The sequence below is a fragment of the Chamaea fasciata genome, unplaced genomic scaffold (assembly GCF_029207755.1).
Source record: "Chamaea fasciata isolate MVZ Bird 193981 ecotype frontalis unplaced genomic scaffold, bChaFas1.0.hap1 SCAF_8, whole genome shotgun sequence".
In the NCBI taxonomy this organism is placed as follows: domain Eukaryota; kingdom Metazoa; phylum Chordata; class Aves; order Passeriformes; family Sylviidae; genus Chamaea; species Chamaea fasciata.
The window spans coordinates 14500563-14516353 of record NW_027094093.1 but is presented as its reverse complement, the minus strand read 5'-3'; the positions used below and the strand labels follow the sequence as shown (position 1 = coordinate 14516353).

The 15791-nt window shown below is 36.8% G+C and overlaps 1 protein-coding gene across 2 annotated transcripts in view; it reads right to left on the bottom strand.

The window, feature by feature from the left end:
* The window catches only part of RAPH1 (Ras association (RalGDS/AF-6) and pleckstrin homology domains 1), an 87212-nt gene that overhangs the window by 13953 nt on the left and 57468 nt on the right, over positions 1 to 15791 (bottom strand). For both annotated transcript variants that reach the window (XM_066189753.1, XM_066189755.1), the window contains 8 exons: positions 12086 to 12163; positions 10598 to 10757; positions 8330 to 8451; positions 6669 to 6734; positions 5108 to 5251; positions 3795 to 3905; positions 977 to 1075; positions 256 to 376 (listed from right to left, as the gene is read on the bottom strand). In XM_066189753.1, coding sequence (XP_066045850.1) covers positions 256 to 376; positions 977 to 1075; positions 3795 to 3905; positions 5108 to 5251; positions 6669 to 6734; positions 8330 to 8451; positions 10598 to 10757; positions 12086 to 12163 — 901 coding nt within the window. The remainder of the gene's footprint in view (positions 1 to 255; positions 377 to 976; positions 1076 to 3794; positions 3906 to 5107; positions 5252 to 6668; positions 6735 to 8329; positions 8452 to 10597; positions 10758 to 12085; positions 12164 to 15791) is intronic.

The window sequence follows — 15791 nt, the reverse complement described above, 5'->3', positions numbered from 1 at the left end:
AATAGGTGAACAAGAAAGTGCTGCACATTTCAAATACATACATCACTGCAAGTAATTCAGCTAAATAGGTTTTTACCTGCATGTGTATATATATATAAATGATACAGATAAAGTCTGTATTTTAAATTAAACATAGCATAAAAGACTTTGAAGAAACTGTCCATTTCCTGCAATAGTCTCTCTTGAGGCATCCAGACAGCAGATGACAACAAAGGCAATTGAATCTTTGTATTATGAGATAGATCACATTGTTACCTGGCAAACTAGATGAGCTGGAGCCTGACTTGATACTGGAGCTAGACAAGGAGGTCCAGTCATATGCTGATTCTGTTCTCTTCAGTGCTTCCTGATAGTTCATGTAGAGTTGCTTCCCGTACTAAGCAAAATGACAAACAAGTTTAATAACTCTATACAGGCTGTACACTCTTTTACAGACTGTTGAGCTCCACCTCTGGCTTCTCCATTACATTTTTCCTCCTGCCAGTCCCCCCAAAGCAACACAGGCTCTATGTTAAGGAGTTCAGGCAATATTAATAGTATTAATGAATTGTTGAAAGAAAGAATAACAATTGATTTATGCTAGAAGAGACACTGTCAAGCAAGAAATGGCCCGGTGAATAAACTAAGACAAGCTGAGGCTCTTGGAAATCAACTCTATTTTCTAAATTCTCTTTTCCCGTAAGCCTTCTTTTTTAAAATCTGAAAGGAGCTGGCTAAAATCTATCCATGATCTATGTCAGAACTGTGTCATACGACAGGGGTGCAGCAGAAACAAGAAGAAAAAGCCCAGTTACTGAATTATAATAACAAAGCCTAATAATTTTGCTAAGGAATGAAAAATGTAAGAAGATTTTACAGTCCATGTTCAGAATAGTTAAACAGAGGGAAGTGAGATTTACCATGTATTTTGCTAAGTAACTGTAAATGGTTTTAGGCAGCTGATGACAACTACTCATGACAACTGGCTGGGGGTTACCTTAGCAATGCGGATGCCATTGATCCACTGGTGTAGTGTTCTTACATCATCACAGCAAAGATATTTGATATACTGGGACTTCTTCTGGATCTGAGGATGCTGCAAAAAAAAAAAAAAAGTACATTCTCATCATTGTTTTCACAGCTAGAAATGTTTTTCCATGTTTTCAAGGAAAGCACTTATTTGTTGAGGTCTATACAGACAAACCTAATGCTAGAAGCTCTTCAACAATAGTCCATATTTAAGCCCACTTTAAAATGTTCCAGAATATTTCAGGAGGTTAATTTCAATGGGGATTGCTTCACACACACACTTGGCAGCATGCCCAGCATGTACTGATTTCAAGTTTGAAACACTAAGGGCAAGTCTTTCACTATTTTCGGGCTGTGGTACTTTCTACCCACCAAGGATCTTCTGTACCTATGGACTGACTCACCACTTGACAGAGACAACTGACATTTCACTTTTCTCTCACATAAAAATCCCCCAAACCAGAGGAAAACAAACACACTGGCCTTCTCTGTCTTTGCAGGCTTAAGTGAGACACTCCCCAAGTGACATGCTGTTAAGCACAATTCCATTTTCAGCTTGTAGAGCCTTCAAGGCTCCCACCCTACTGATACAGGGCTATCATCTAAAAACACTTGCTGCTCCCAAATGCATGTATAAAAAATGTAAAGGCACTGTATTTATCAATTCAGCAGTCAAGAAACAAACGTGTGTTTTTCAAAAATCAGACACTGGAAATCATTCTGGATGGACTATTCAGTTGTTTCCAGCCCATGCTGTGGAAGTTCCAGGTCTCTCAGCTGTTGGGGTAACTGAATACTCCAGTTCTTATAATTTCCCCTGTTAACTTACAGCAAAGCGACACAACAGAGTTTCGCTAGAGGATCATAGGTATTTAAGTTTTACTGAAGACTGTCTGAAACATATATCAAAGAACTCTTAAGCTTTTTCAGAATATTTTATCCTGTTGCCTTCCAACCCAATTATTTTAAAATGAACATAAGATGTTTACGTCCATAAACAGAATATTTATAACAAATTCTTATGATAGTAGACAGTTGTTTTCATATTTTAATACCAGCCTCCTTCACATCCATGTTGTATAACAAAGAAGAGTTTAGAGAAGCAAATACAATTACTTCGCTAACAAGCCAGCTGCTTCCTGGATTTGTTCCAAAATTTGGTTATATAGAAATAAAAACTTCTCAGAAATCTGACATTTAGGACCAAGGAGTTACCGTTATATACTAGCACAGAAATGTTACATTTAACAATAGCACAGCACTTTGACATAAACAAAGGACTGAAGATAAAGACAAATCCAGTCTGGACGTCAGTAGAGAATTGGGCCTTCAGTTTGAATTTGCCATTCACCTGTCCCAAAGGAGTTACTTCCTGGTTTCGTGAGCCTTTGTGGCACAAAACTCTATTTCTATTTAAAAACTGTGTGGTTTCTATACATTTGTACTAGTTAAAAACATTGATGTAACATTATAAGAACTGATGAGGGCAGAACTGAATCCTGCTTAATAAAATAATTTGGTGATTCATCAGTTCCACAAAGAAAATACAGCTTCCCTTGGTGTAAGCTACCCAAATAAATCTACCCCATTAATTTACTTAGGGACAATTTCTACACATTTTTGTGTCTTCATTAACATTCCCATTAAATTTTATGCTCAGAATGACAATAATTTTTTTTCAAGTCTACTTTTTGTGGTCAAAAAGTCTGAAAAAATAATTTATTATTAACCTGTCCAAACGATATAGACAAAAGTGACATGTAAGTAGAAAAAAACAATTTACTTCAAGGAATTTATATATACCTACAAATACTGACATTTTTATTTGCATTCAGTGACCTATAAGAACACGGAAAATAATTCCATTTTCAGCTGTGTACTTTCTTCACTAATATCATGTCCCATGTTTAATATTCAGTGTGTCCTCCGTGGGCTCAAAGTCGTGTTGCCCTGTCCACTGGAAAATGAAATCCTTTTTCAGGCAGTGGACAGGCAGCCACACATTCCAGGCACAGTAAATGCTCTAATATACCGACATGTACAGCACCACAAGAGCTCCGGAGCAGGGAGGGGAAAAGTGCAACTATAACCACATCTTGCTACTGGCACCATTTCAAATCCATGAAGATGCTTTACTTGCTGTGAACACAGTGTGAAAGCCTCTTTTAAAATAGCTTGGTACCCAGCTATCTTGCAGAACTGACACCATTCTGAACGCTATGTGGGAGTCAACAGAAGCTAGATGTGTTGATGCAATTAAAATAACTTGATGCACTCAAGTTATTAGATCCGTTTAAGATCGGGTCACTGGTTTTATAACAGTTTTTGCTACTTGTTCTTTCTACCTGTACTTTATACTCAGAAGATGCCTCCTTTACAGCATCCCTTTTCCCTCAGGTTGGTCCACAAAGGGTAGACTTGAATCTTTCTCTGGACTTACGCTGAGAAGATAACTCCCTGGAATTAGCATTTCAAGGGGTTATTATCTCTTTGAACCTAAATAGTTGTAAGGTATAGAGTTGCCAAACGGAAAAGAAGACCTTAGTGCATGTTTTACAGTATAATGAACAACTGGCACTCATCAGTTTGGAAATAAAACAATGCTGGGCAATATGAAAATGTTCATGAAGTCAAGATCAGCACAGAGAACAGGCAACAACCATTCACTAACTGCTCACATTGCTCTAGTTCTTCACAAGAACTAGAGGAAAATGAAATGAAAAGCAGCTGATGGTTGAGAACCAGTCAGAGTGTATTCCAGGTAGAGCCAACTGCTGCAGTGTTACCTTTAGCACTAGACAATAGTCTGTGGGTGCCTTGTATTTGTTCCGATAGTCCTGCCCATAGTAAACACTGACATGGTCTAGCTGTAGAAAGCACACAAGATCCCGTGAGACCTAGAAAATACCAAAACAGTCATTTACAAAGTATCTTTATAAAAATCCACACACATTGACACAATCAGTCTAATCCTAAGATTCAATACTAATATAAGGTCTAGTTAAGCTCAAATATTAGTTTCAATCTGACTCAAAAACTTCCAACACAAGGAGGAGATGCAGCTATGCATAAACTCTTTCATCACACCTTCATTCTTATCTGAATTCAGTCTGGTTTTTGTGTTTTGTCTGCATTTTCCCCCTTGACAACATTTTACATGGGACTATGAATGTTTACTCAGAGCAGGTATCAGAAGAAAGTAAGTATGATTGACTGATCAGGAAGTTATCAGCTGCTGGTTACATTTCACCTTGGTAATAATCAAGGTGTCCAAATTCCAGTGTGACCGTGAGTAGAATTCTAAAGATGTTTGGCAGTAAATGTAGGGCAAAGAATTTCAACAGGCTACTTGCATACAGACTGTTTCAATGAAGCCAAAGATTATAGAAAGAACATCTGACATGCATTCAGCTCTAAAGGGAGCTGTTGTGCTGATAGAGATTTCCTCTTTGCTCCCAGATGTGTGGGAGGTGGACTTCCTGTACTGGGAATCATCTGATGCTGTCAAGACTGACGGATTCATGGATGACTTGAACTCACAGTAGTTCAGCCTTGAAGCTGTAACGTATTTGTAGTGGCTTTCTACTTATTTTACATTACTGATACAGAGAACACCAGTACGGATCCTGAAGAAATGGAATTCCATTTACCAGTTTCAAAAAATGTAGCACCAGCTGGTCCAAAAAGAATCCCTTTCATATGAAGTAATTAAACAAAATGGAATTATGCAGATTGATTGTGGAGTTGGTCTAATACTTCATGATTGATATTTGCAGAGCAATTCAGTTCTCCATCTGAATTCTACTTGAGCAAAGACCAGCTTCTTAGCTCCACCAAAAGCTTTTCCTCAAGTATTTCTGAACACCTAACCCTAAGCTAACTCAAGAGGCAGACCCCTGTACTCTTGTATTTTTAAACTGGGGTTACACCCTTTACATCAAGTGCTGCCACAAAAATTCCCACAATATTTCCATGATAAAGCCAGCCTTTTGGATGTGGCACTTGGAAAGGCACAGCTAAGGCAAAACTCAAAGCCCACTCTTGTGTGCGCTGTTTATCAGCAATAAACAATTCAGAGCAATTGCTTCAAGTAGCATACCTTTGCCTTCCCTTTAGGGACATAGTAGATTCCAGAAGCCCGAAGAAGGAAGTAGCGTTTCTTCCAAGATTTCTTACCATCCTCTTTCAGCCACAAAACTCCCTCAATCTCTGGCACAGTTACAGAACTTCCACAGAAGCATTCCTGCCAATAAACACAGCGTTTTGGGAAATAGACAGAACAGAGAGCATGCAGGGGTTTGTTTTGAATGACTGAAATTCTTTATCCAAGGAATGCACTCGTAGCAGGGACAGTTCTTTTTTTACATGAGATATGAACTGCAGATTAATCACAGAAGCAATAAGGTAATTCAGACAAACATGATGGGGTGTCTGAACATTTGCTCAGTGCAACAATGACAAACAAAGCTTCAGCAGCTACTGTATAGATTTTTCTAACCACTGCTTCTCAGTAATAGATCCCCCAATGGCTTTACTGGCTTTAAGGTCACGGGGTCACCTTATATAGCCTCATATGTGTAAGTACACACAAACCTAACCGTGCATCCATCAGACACAGCTGCAATTCATGTCAGGAGTACTTGGCTGCTACTAACTGCCCACAACAGCGTAACTTCTGCTAAGGTTCTATTTATAATGAACTAGCAGAGAAAACCAAATGTTTTCAATACAATCCAGATTAATATGCAGCACAGAGACTTATAAATAATCCTAGAAGACAGAAAGAATTAAACAGAATTACAATTCTCTGCATGTTGTGGCTTCAAACAATTTTTTCATCCAGAGTATACAAACAAACACTTATTAAAACCCATATTAACAATATACTAATAACATGCATATGCTACTTGTAAATTAGACTATATTTAATCCAAAATTAAATACCCCAAATATTTACCTCTGGGTAACTATGTAAATCATAGTCATTATTCTGGAAACCAAGTGGAACCTATGGTACTTCAGCCATGTCACAAAAATATTTACTTTTCAGCTTATGAAGGCTATAATCTATTGTTTGCCTTATTTGCTCCAGACTTTTATGCCCTTATTTCTGTAGACTGGTTAATGTGTTTGATAATAATTAGTTTTTTGTCATGCATTTCTTCAAATTCAATATTTGGAGTTTTTAATTTTAAAATGTAATGGAAAAAAATTTTACTACTTTGCTTATTATCAAAATTTGAAATACTAACTTAGACCAGTTTCCAAACCCATGCTCTAGAATTCGGTAGAAACAAAAATTTAGGAAGTGCTAGTAAAAATTCTTTACCACTACAGGTCAAAAAACCAGGTAACAGTTCTGCAAATTTCAACTTGAAATTAAAGGTTTTAGCCATAGCTGCAGGCAACCTCAATTTGATTATCACTGTGTATGGTATTTTAGATACTAAACTAAATACAGAAACTTTTTTTTATAACTGATCACATCTGAAACAGTGTTACATTAAAACAGCTGTTTATCTCAAATATAACACATTCCATTCACAGGCTTCCAGAATTACATTCAGCTCTGTCCATCAATTTCGATCACCACAACCTTTTGCAGTTTGTCTTCAAGCTCCAAAATGACCACTGTATCCTTTTTGGTTAGACATTCTTACCTCTAGCAGCACCTCTTTATTTCTGTCTGCCATCTCAGAGGTTTCTTTCTTCCCCAGAAGATAGTTCTGTAACAAAAGTTTAATACTTCTATAGACATTCTGCAATCAAGTCTAATGGCATTTCTTGCTTACTTCTCTGTAGCAGTAAGAACAAAACTTTGTACACTAACCGAAACGGTCAGACTGCTAAGTAATACATCAAAGTAGATGATAATCACCTTTACCAGAAATATCAGTCAGTCCATACTCTTACCTAACAGCCTCCTAACAACATCATCCTGCCTTTCCACGGATCAAACAGCTCTCTGTTACAATGCATACAGAAATAAAAATACTATGAACTTGTAAATACCACAATAAAAATATCAAAAACCCCCAGAGATGTGTTACATACTGTCATTATTTCTGTGTTCAAAGAAGAACACATAGAAGCAAGGTATTTCTTTCCACCTTGGTCTGAGTTTTGCTGAACAGAAATATTTATTTTCACAAAGAATTACTAAATTAAATACTAGTCGACTTCTTAAATGGAACTTAATTATGCACAGGCACCATATCTTATTAAATAAGTTATTTATTCTTATTCAGTTTGGAAGAGACTGGGACAATGAAAAACATCTTCCTAATCCCTAGCTCTAATACAGAAAAAACCCCCAAATATTCACAAAGTTTTGCCAGTTCAGTATTTTAAAGCAAGGAGAAGTATTTGGTTTATGCTGGTACCTCCTTCCTGTGACAGTGCCTACTATATGTATGGATACTAAACCTATAGTCTACAAACTTTTAAGAAGAACAGAGATTTGGTGCTTCAGTGCAAAGCTCTTGCCAAAGACCTGGTTTTTAGATCTTGCTTAAAAATAAATAAAATCAAGTAAACTGATGTCCCATAGGATGAACATGCAAAACTGATACCCAGTTTGAATCCAATAAATTAGCAATAGATGCCATACAGACATCAAAATAATCTATCAGCTCAAAAGGGAATAAATTGGGATCAAGTGATATTACAGAGAGAGATCAAGTGAATTTTCAATGCAAATTCTTCAAAGAGCCACTGTCTGCTTTTCTGTTTCTTTTCCTCCACTCCCCTTCAATACTGAAGTGCTGCCAGATACCAGGTCTGTAGCTACCATTTGAGAAGAGAGGTCTTTGAGGCCATTTGAGACGAAAAGGGTCCTTTGGTTTCTTAGCCAGGGAGCAGGGAACACACACAGGCAGGTCCCAACTTCCACAGGAAAGGACACATGCTCTCTTCACTTGCCATTTGACCATGGAGTAGCTATTCTCTTAGATTTTGTCTTCCCCTTCTTGCCAGCACAATGCACAGTGGAGAGACATTACTATTAGCAGTATGTGTCAACACCTTTCTTGTACATTTACATAATTGAGCAGCACTAAGTATGGGTGCAAATCCCTGGAAACTGCCTGGCTTCATGTACATTGAAACCACTAACAAACACATTAGCAAACAGATTGCTTCAGCTTGTGGTTCTCAGGAATTGACTTTGTGCCAACAACACTGTGGATGTACACAGTGCTGAAATATAAAGTTGCCTGGCATTTTAACACATACAAGTACCAAAATGAAAGTATGGAAATGAACGCTACCAAAGAAGCAAGAAACTGCAATCAGCCAACATTCAGCACAAATCTCAGCTTACCTGTGGGTTCTTGAAAAGTGCGTATTTCTCTATACGTTCCACGAACATTAGTTTGTTTTGACTATCTCTTGTCCAGTTCAGGAGATTTTCAACTAAATTTTCATGATCTTCAAAGATCCTTTCTGCAGCAATAACAAGTGAGCAAAGACATTGGAATCTGTCACATTTTGTGATAGCAACTAATCTGTAGTCATTTCTAAGAGACAAGCCATATATGCAGAGAAAATAGAGTTCAAGATCTACTATAATGGGGAAGAACTTTATACTAAGAGACTAAAAGAACTTTGTCCACTTCCAGACATGCCTGGTTTAATTCTTTTACATCCAGTCACTCAACGTGGACTTCCCTTATCTTCAAGTTTATAATTCCATCAACATATGAAAGGTTTTTATTTTTTTTATCAGAGGCCTCCCATCCCACAGGAACACTGCAGACTCAAATGATAACATTTTAAATTTTATGAGCACAAATAAGAAGGTTATCACATTTATGTGTTTTCTGGTCTACACAACTCCCAGAGGAATGGATTGGGCAGCATTTTTGGCACAAAACTTGTTTCTACATCCCCAATGACTATCTCACTCATAAAGTATCAAAAAGTAGTGGGCAATGATCAGAGGGAAAACAAAATGCTTCTGAAATGCAGAATACCCATGGCTAGTAGGGCTATTGTAAAGAAGTCTGAAAACTGACACTGTCTACTTTTAAGATCTCTGCTGATAAATGATGCATCAACAACAGCTTCTGAGAACTTTGGTTCTCAAAGCTCTGAGTTTTGACTCTCCATTGAAAAAGTTACCACTAGTGCGCTAGTACTAGCACTTCAGAATACTGAGAACAGACAAAAGAGAACAGAGTAAAGAAAATGAGGAAAATTTACTGCAATGGTAGAAAATAGCTGAAAATCCTCTTTGAAAATAAAATAGTAAGAAATCTTTGGGAATCCACTAGACCAACTTTCTCATCCTTTAGACACATGAAATAGAATCTATCTGTTTACAATTTGTTCCTTCTTCATACAGGCTACACAGTGGCATTTCAGGAAATTAATTTTTTCAGAATCCTCTGGGACCTGCTTGACCTTTCAATTGCACCTGAAAGTAGAACACTGTTTTTTCCCACAAAATCAATTCCCCCACTTTCTTACAGAGTGTATTTGGCTGATCACAACCTGGAAGCCTTTGCTAATGAAGACTGAGATGACACCTCAACACCTTAGTGTGAATGCAACAAAATGTCATCTGCAGGGAGTGTCAGATGGAAACACATTACTGGGGTCTCTCAGGTCTTTCTAAGAAGCTTCTGAGTTACAATTCATGACTTCCATCAAGCTCTATAACAACACAGTAACAGTGTCTTCCAATAAAGTAAAAAAGTCATTACCTAACAGAAGAATAAAACCAAAAAGCTTAGGATGACTATGATACAAAGGTTTACATCTCACTACAGCTTCATTAGTGAAACTGGATAGCTTTCAAAACATATCAACTCTCATTACAAGAGCACAGTTCACTAAACTTTTAAATTTTTGAGCTTAGTAAGATATTAGTTTTCATGTGATAGGTAGAAGATTCAAAGAACACCCTGTCAGCCCACAACAACCATTTGGCATGCTAGACTACCTAAAAAAGAGACAAGGTTTCACCAAAAGAGAGGAAACAGTAACTTTCACTGTCATTTGAAATCAAGGTATTTGGCTTCACTTCTGTGTTTGTCTTTAATCCAAGCCAATAGGGAAGATGCACCTTACCCATTCCCCTTATTTTCCATTAAGACGCTATATCCTTTGGTTAAATAAACAATGTGGTATGTGCAATGAAGTGCAAAGGAGCTTTGACTGCTTTTAGAGGAATACTGCTAATTGCATTAAAATATTTAACAGGAAAAAAATGTAGATAGTTCTTATGCAACAGGAGTTATTAGGATCAGTTCAAAATACTATTTACAAAGAGGAAGAAGCACAGTAAGTTTTTTATCCCCTACTTCTTTCTTCTGTGAAGAACACATCAAAACCAAGAGGCCCAGTGACCACACGTTAGTTCTATATCACACCACAGAATTTAGACATGCTTTAAACATAAAAGAAATAATTTTCAGATCATTCTGAAACAAGGTCAATCACGAGCTTTACTACATGAAATAGCACTTACTACATTAACGAACAGGAAGATGAACATTATGAAGACAAGTATTTAAATCACTCTGAGGATGTACACTAGTGCTGGATCAATGACTAAGAATTAGAAATGCTAATAATTATTACTTACCCATTTGCAATTCAGAGATAGTTTCCACCAATGACCAGTCTAAACTGTAGCCACAATGTGACTTATCCATCAGATTGTCTAACACTTGTCTTACTGTTTGCCTCTCATCCACCATCATTGTTTTTGAGCTGTCATCTGACATATGGACTCTGATCACCAACTGTTAAGCAGAAAATTAAGAAAACAAAAAGAAGGATTAATCTACCACATTTTGAATAAAAATAAGGTTTCTAAGATCTTATTCTTTTAAGGTTTTCTTACAGTAGCATAAAATTCAATCAAAACACTCCCTCAAAATGTAAGAAGTCATAAATAATGGCTAGATATTTGTATCACAGACACTTAACAAGATACTGTTCTCCTTCAGCACACAAAACTAAATATAAAGGTATTTCCAACACAATGAGAAAGTCCCTCAATTGTGTGTTAAGAAGGAAAAAAAAATCCTTTCTGCCAAAGTGTCCTGTTCTGATAATAAAGTGTCTTTCAGACAATATCGAGGTGTAACAAACACAGACACAGAGCTCTGCACAAGCTTACAAAGAATCAGAATTTTTCAGATATGCAGTTTAAGCTTTTTGCTTGCTTCCAACAGTATTTTCTAAAAATGGTTATTATGTAAACAATACAGCAATACGAAACCTTTTTCTGGGGTAAATGAAGCAGTAGTGTGAAAAAATCTGCTTTTAAAACATAATGGCTTTTCATAGGCATTTTAAAGAGGTCACTGTCCAGAAACCAAAATCCATTTTTTAAACCAATCAAAAGACTTAAGGCAACAGATTATTTTTGCCATTCACTATTATTTCCATTTTTACATCTTGTTCAGCTGGAAAAGATAAAGCCTACTAGCTGTAATACACTGGTTGACTTGTTAATTTCCCATCATCCAGCCAAGACAGTTTTTCAGTTTTTGATCTACAAACAATTAATGCAAAAGGCATTTTAAGCTACTGAAAAACTCCAGTCATAAAATAAAAATGCTAAATTTTAAGGGCACTCTATATTCTTTGGGAGTACATCAAGTAATGGCAGCAGACCTTCCCCATTTGGTAATCTCTGTCTTTACTCTGGAATACTTGTCTTCCATTTTAAACATTGGCAAATCCTGCTATGCATAATGGGAAAAGGCTTGTGAAAAAAAGGCTGTGAAGAAAACAGGCACAAAATTTAAACATGACTACAGACTATACAAGAACAATCTCAGGAGGCTGGACCTTCATTTCTGTTCTGGGTGGAAGTTGGTAAAACCTTCCCAAAGAGCACTAGTTGAAAAACGAGCTATTCCTTAAGTAAAACATATCCTAGGATTTTCCTAATTATGTCCAGTCTAGATGGGAAAGCATGTTACCACTGAAGATTAGAACACCACAGTATTCTTATTTTATAAAGGGCAACTAAAGAGTAAAAGTCACAAATGAAGTTTGCCTGCATTTTATGGGTGAAAAAAAAAAAAAGGGATCTTATAAATTGGTATAAATAACTTACCTTTTTCACTTGTGCTTCTTTAATCTTCTCTAATGCAACCCTAATCTTCTCAGCTTTCAGTTTAGCAGCCTGCTCCTCCTAGGGGGACACAACACACAATACCAGTTAACACAAACTTCAGTCAGGTTTCAGTGAGTTTGAGGCTACCATACTTTAAAACATGAACTGAAATGCTGACTTGTTCACCTACAAATCTCCAACTATTTCTTAGTGATTATGAAAACTATTGATTTTTAAGACAAAAAGTGTTGCTATCTAATATTTAGAGACACAACTGCCATTAACTCCAACGGAACATACTGGAGGTATACATTTTGTATAGACAGTTGGCCTGTACTGTAAATAGCTTTATGCTACAAAATATTTTAGCATACTATATATTTACAGTCATAGGTCGGGGCAATACATATTCAACAAGAATATACAATGGAGTATATCCAATAGATTTTTGGCTGATCAACATAAAACACAAATAGCATGCCAAGAAGTATCTGAATTTAAAAGCACACAGAAAGTACAGAAACAAATCTTAGAACTAGGATTCCATACTACATGCATTAGTTTAAACGATTTTAAGCTGTTAAATCCATTTGCAGTAAGAGGTTTTGAACACTCACTTTGTCCTTACTAAATCCAATCTGTATTTCTCGTTTTTAGTATTTTAAGACACAAGGCAAATAAGCATTCTTTCACTCTTCTACATAATCCATTTTTATCACAATTGGAAATGCATTAAAACTTCTTAGCTTAAATCTATTTGTTAAAGCTGAAGAAAACTCTGTCTTTTTAAGACTAGCAATAAAAATATTTAAATTCTGGAGATTATAGATATTTCTGTTGAAATTGCACTTGAAACATGCAGCTTAAAAAGCAGCCATTGTTTTGAAAATGTCATATGCAGTTTTCAGACTTTCAAAATCTTAAACTGTGGATCTTCATTGTGATTAATATCTAAAACCATCATAATTACATTAAAATCTCTAGCACAAACAAGTCTATTAAAACCAAACAAATCTCTCCCAAAATATTCAATATCCTTAAAAAATAATCATTAATATTTTTACCAGAGCCAGAATACCACATCCTATCACAACATTCCGCATACTATAAACATTTAGTTCTCTATTGCTTTCTTCTATGAATGTAATTTATAGTTTCTTTACCATGTGTTTAGATGGTGGCTTTTCTTGTAAAAGTCAATATTCAGCTACTCTGAAATCCACAGAGTTTAAGTTTTCGACTTCTCAATAAATTACTAATATTCGTAACAGCTGCTAAAGAACGTTCCCTTGTTATTTATTGCACTCTTAGTAGCTTTTGGTCCTTCACATCTGTGACCATCCTGTGCACCAGAAAAACCATCAGCTGGACAGACCAGTATGCTGCCTCATGAGAAATGTAATTCTTTCCAATAAAATGAACCAGTAAGTTGACATGAGGAGAAATAACGTGAGCCTGAAACCTTCTCTGAGCACTGAATTACCCAGGAACATTGCTTTTACTAGTCTGCAGGGAACTACAGCTTTTTATTCACAATAGCAATGGTGTCCTATAGCTTAGAAAGGTTAAATCAGCTTAGCATTCTATGAAAAACAAACCATGCCATGATAACAAGAATCTTTTAGTCTTCCTACTCCTTAACATTAACCATTTCAATGTGTAGAAATAAATTGTTACTAAAAAACGAGCCTTTACAGCACCAAGCCAAGCGGAGCTCAAGAAGTGCTTGTACAACGCTCTCAGGCACATGGGGTGACTCCTGGGGATGATGTCCTGTGCAGGGCCAGCAGTTGGACTCAATGACCCTCGTGGGTCCCTTCCAACTGAGCTCATTCTGGGATTCTGTGAAAGGCTTGGAAGTTTCTAGAAGTGATGCTATACACCTGCTCATCATGAAATCAGCAAAAGCAAGACTCATTTATCATATATTTGGAGAAACTGTAATTCACAGTTTTGAAAAGCTGGTCATTAACCCAATCAGCAAAATTTTCCAGCCCATTTCACTGCACACCAGTGCAGAGCACCAGGAGGACCTGCCCTCCACAGCACACAGGCAGCAACACCAGGGCAAGCAACAAGCAGCTGTGGTCTCTCATATACCTGTGCCAATACAGCTGAAATATCTTTGGTGACCTCAAAGTTTATTCCATAAAATGCTTTTGAAAATAGATTAATACGCAGACAAAAGAAGATTTTAAGGACCTACTATTTTAATGCGTACCAATTACTTTTAATTTTCTACTCAACTCAATGTCCAGAGATTAGTATTCCTTATACTTTATATTAGAGTTTGACAAAATCATTTTAAATTAAAAAAACCCCAAAAATTCCAAAAAAAACAGAATTGCAATTATCAAAATAAGAACTGGTTTCAACCAGTAAGAAATTATAAAAAGAGGTCTGAATTTACTAACTGGAAAACACAGCAAGGAAAAGAAAGCAAGAATTTGAAATTTCTGAAAGCATATACTAGCCAAAGATTTTAAGTTATTTTGAGCAGTAATAAACTAAGCTCAGGCCACTGCTGCATCACTGCTGATGTGGCAAATGATGTTTCATGGGAGAAGGAGGAAGAACTATGTATTTTGATTCCTTAATCAAATAATTTAATAATTCCCCAAAACTCACAACCATGTATTCTGTTTCTCTCCTAATGGCCCAGGAAAACAGTGCTCTGCCCACCAAAGCCACCCAAGGACAGCACTTAGACACAAGCACAGGCTCTCTCCTCCCCTGCACGTGAAAGCAGCACAGCTCCTATCCGGGAGGAAGCAGGTGCAGTCCATCAGCTTGTACTGATAAGCTAACAACACTTTTCACTGCACAGGGAGACAAGCGACTACAACTGTAGTCATGTATTTCAATGCCACCAACCAACAAAGCCAGCACATCCAGTCCAACTTAGGTATTTATTTCCCCTCTGATAGCAAACACTGGCAACAATGCCAGGAGTTGCTGAAGGGTTATAAAGATGCAGGTAAATAGCAGGACTGCTGTGCTGTCATACCTTCACAGGCAGAACAGATAATGCCAGTCCCTGCTCTGGCCATGAACCCGCCTCCTCTGCACAGCATTACTGCTCACAGAGCACTCACACACACGGCTCCACAGCAGACTGATCTGGAGAACTGACACAGCGGGCAAGATTCAGCAGAACCCATTCCCTGGTTACACTGATTTTACAGGCACAAGCAAGCCTTGGAAACACAAAACATAATGGAGAGTCATTTTCACCTTTGGCAGGAAGAGGATATTCTCTTGTAACAGCAATATGCATCACTGTCAAATTGCAACAAATTCCTCACTTTAACAGGACTATTCTGGGACTATTGTTATACTTGCATTTTGAAACTTTGAGCTAAGATTACTTTTGGTTATGGAAAACACTGCACCTGATTTAAAGAATACTTGGCAACATATTTACATATATAACCTGTTAATCAAAAATATTCAAACATATTATGAACCAAAATGGAAAATGCATATCTCTTCAGCGCAATGGTCTTAAATGACCTTCCTCCTTGCATTTATATTTATATATAAGTTCTGAATAATTTTAGCCTACAGTGAAATACTGGAAAGAATAACAAAAAAAAATACAGTTAAGATTTCCGTAATATAATGACAAACACTGTTTCCTCCCGCAGTTCCCAACTGAATATGCAGTTACAAGATATTCCAGCTGTGTTTTAGCATTAAAGATGCA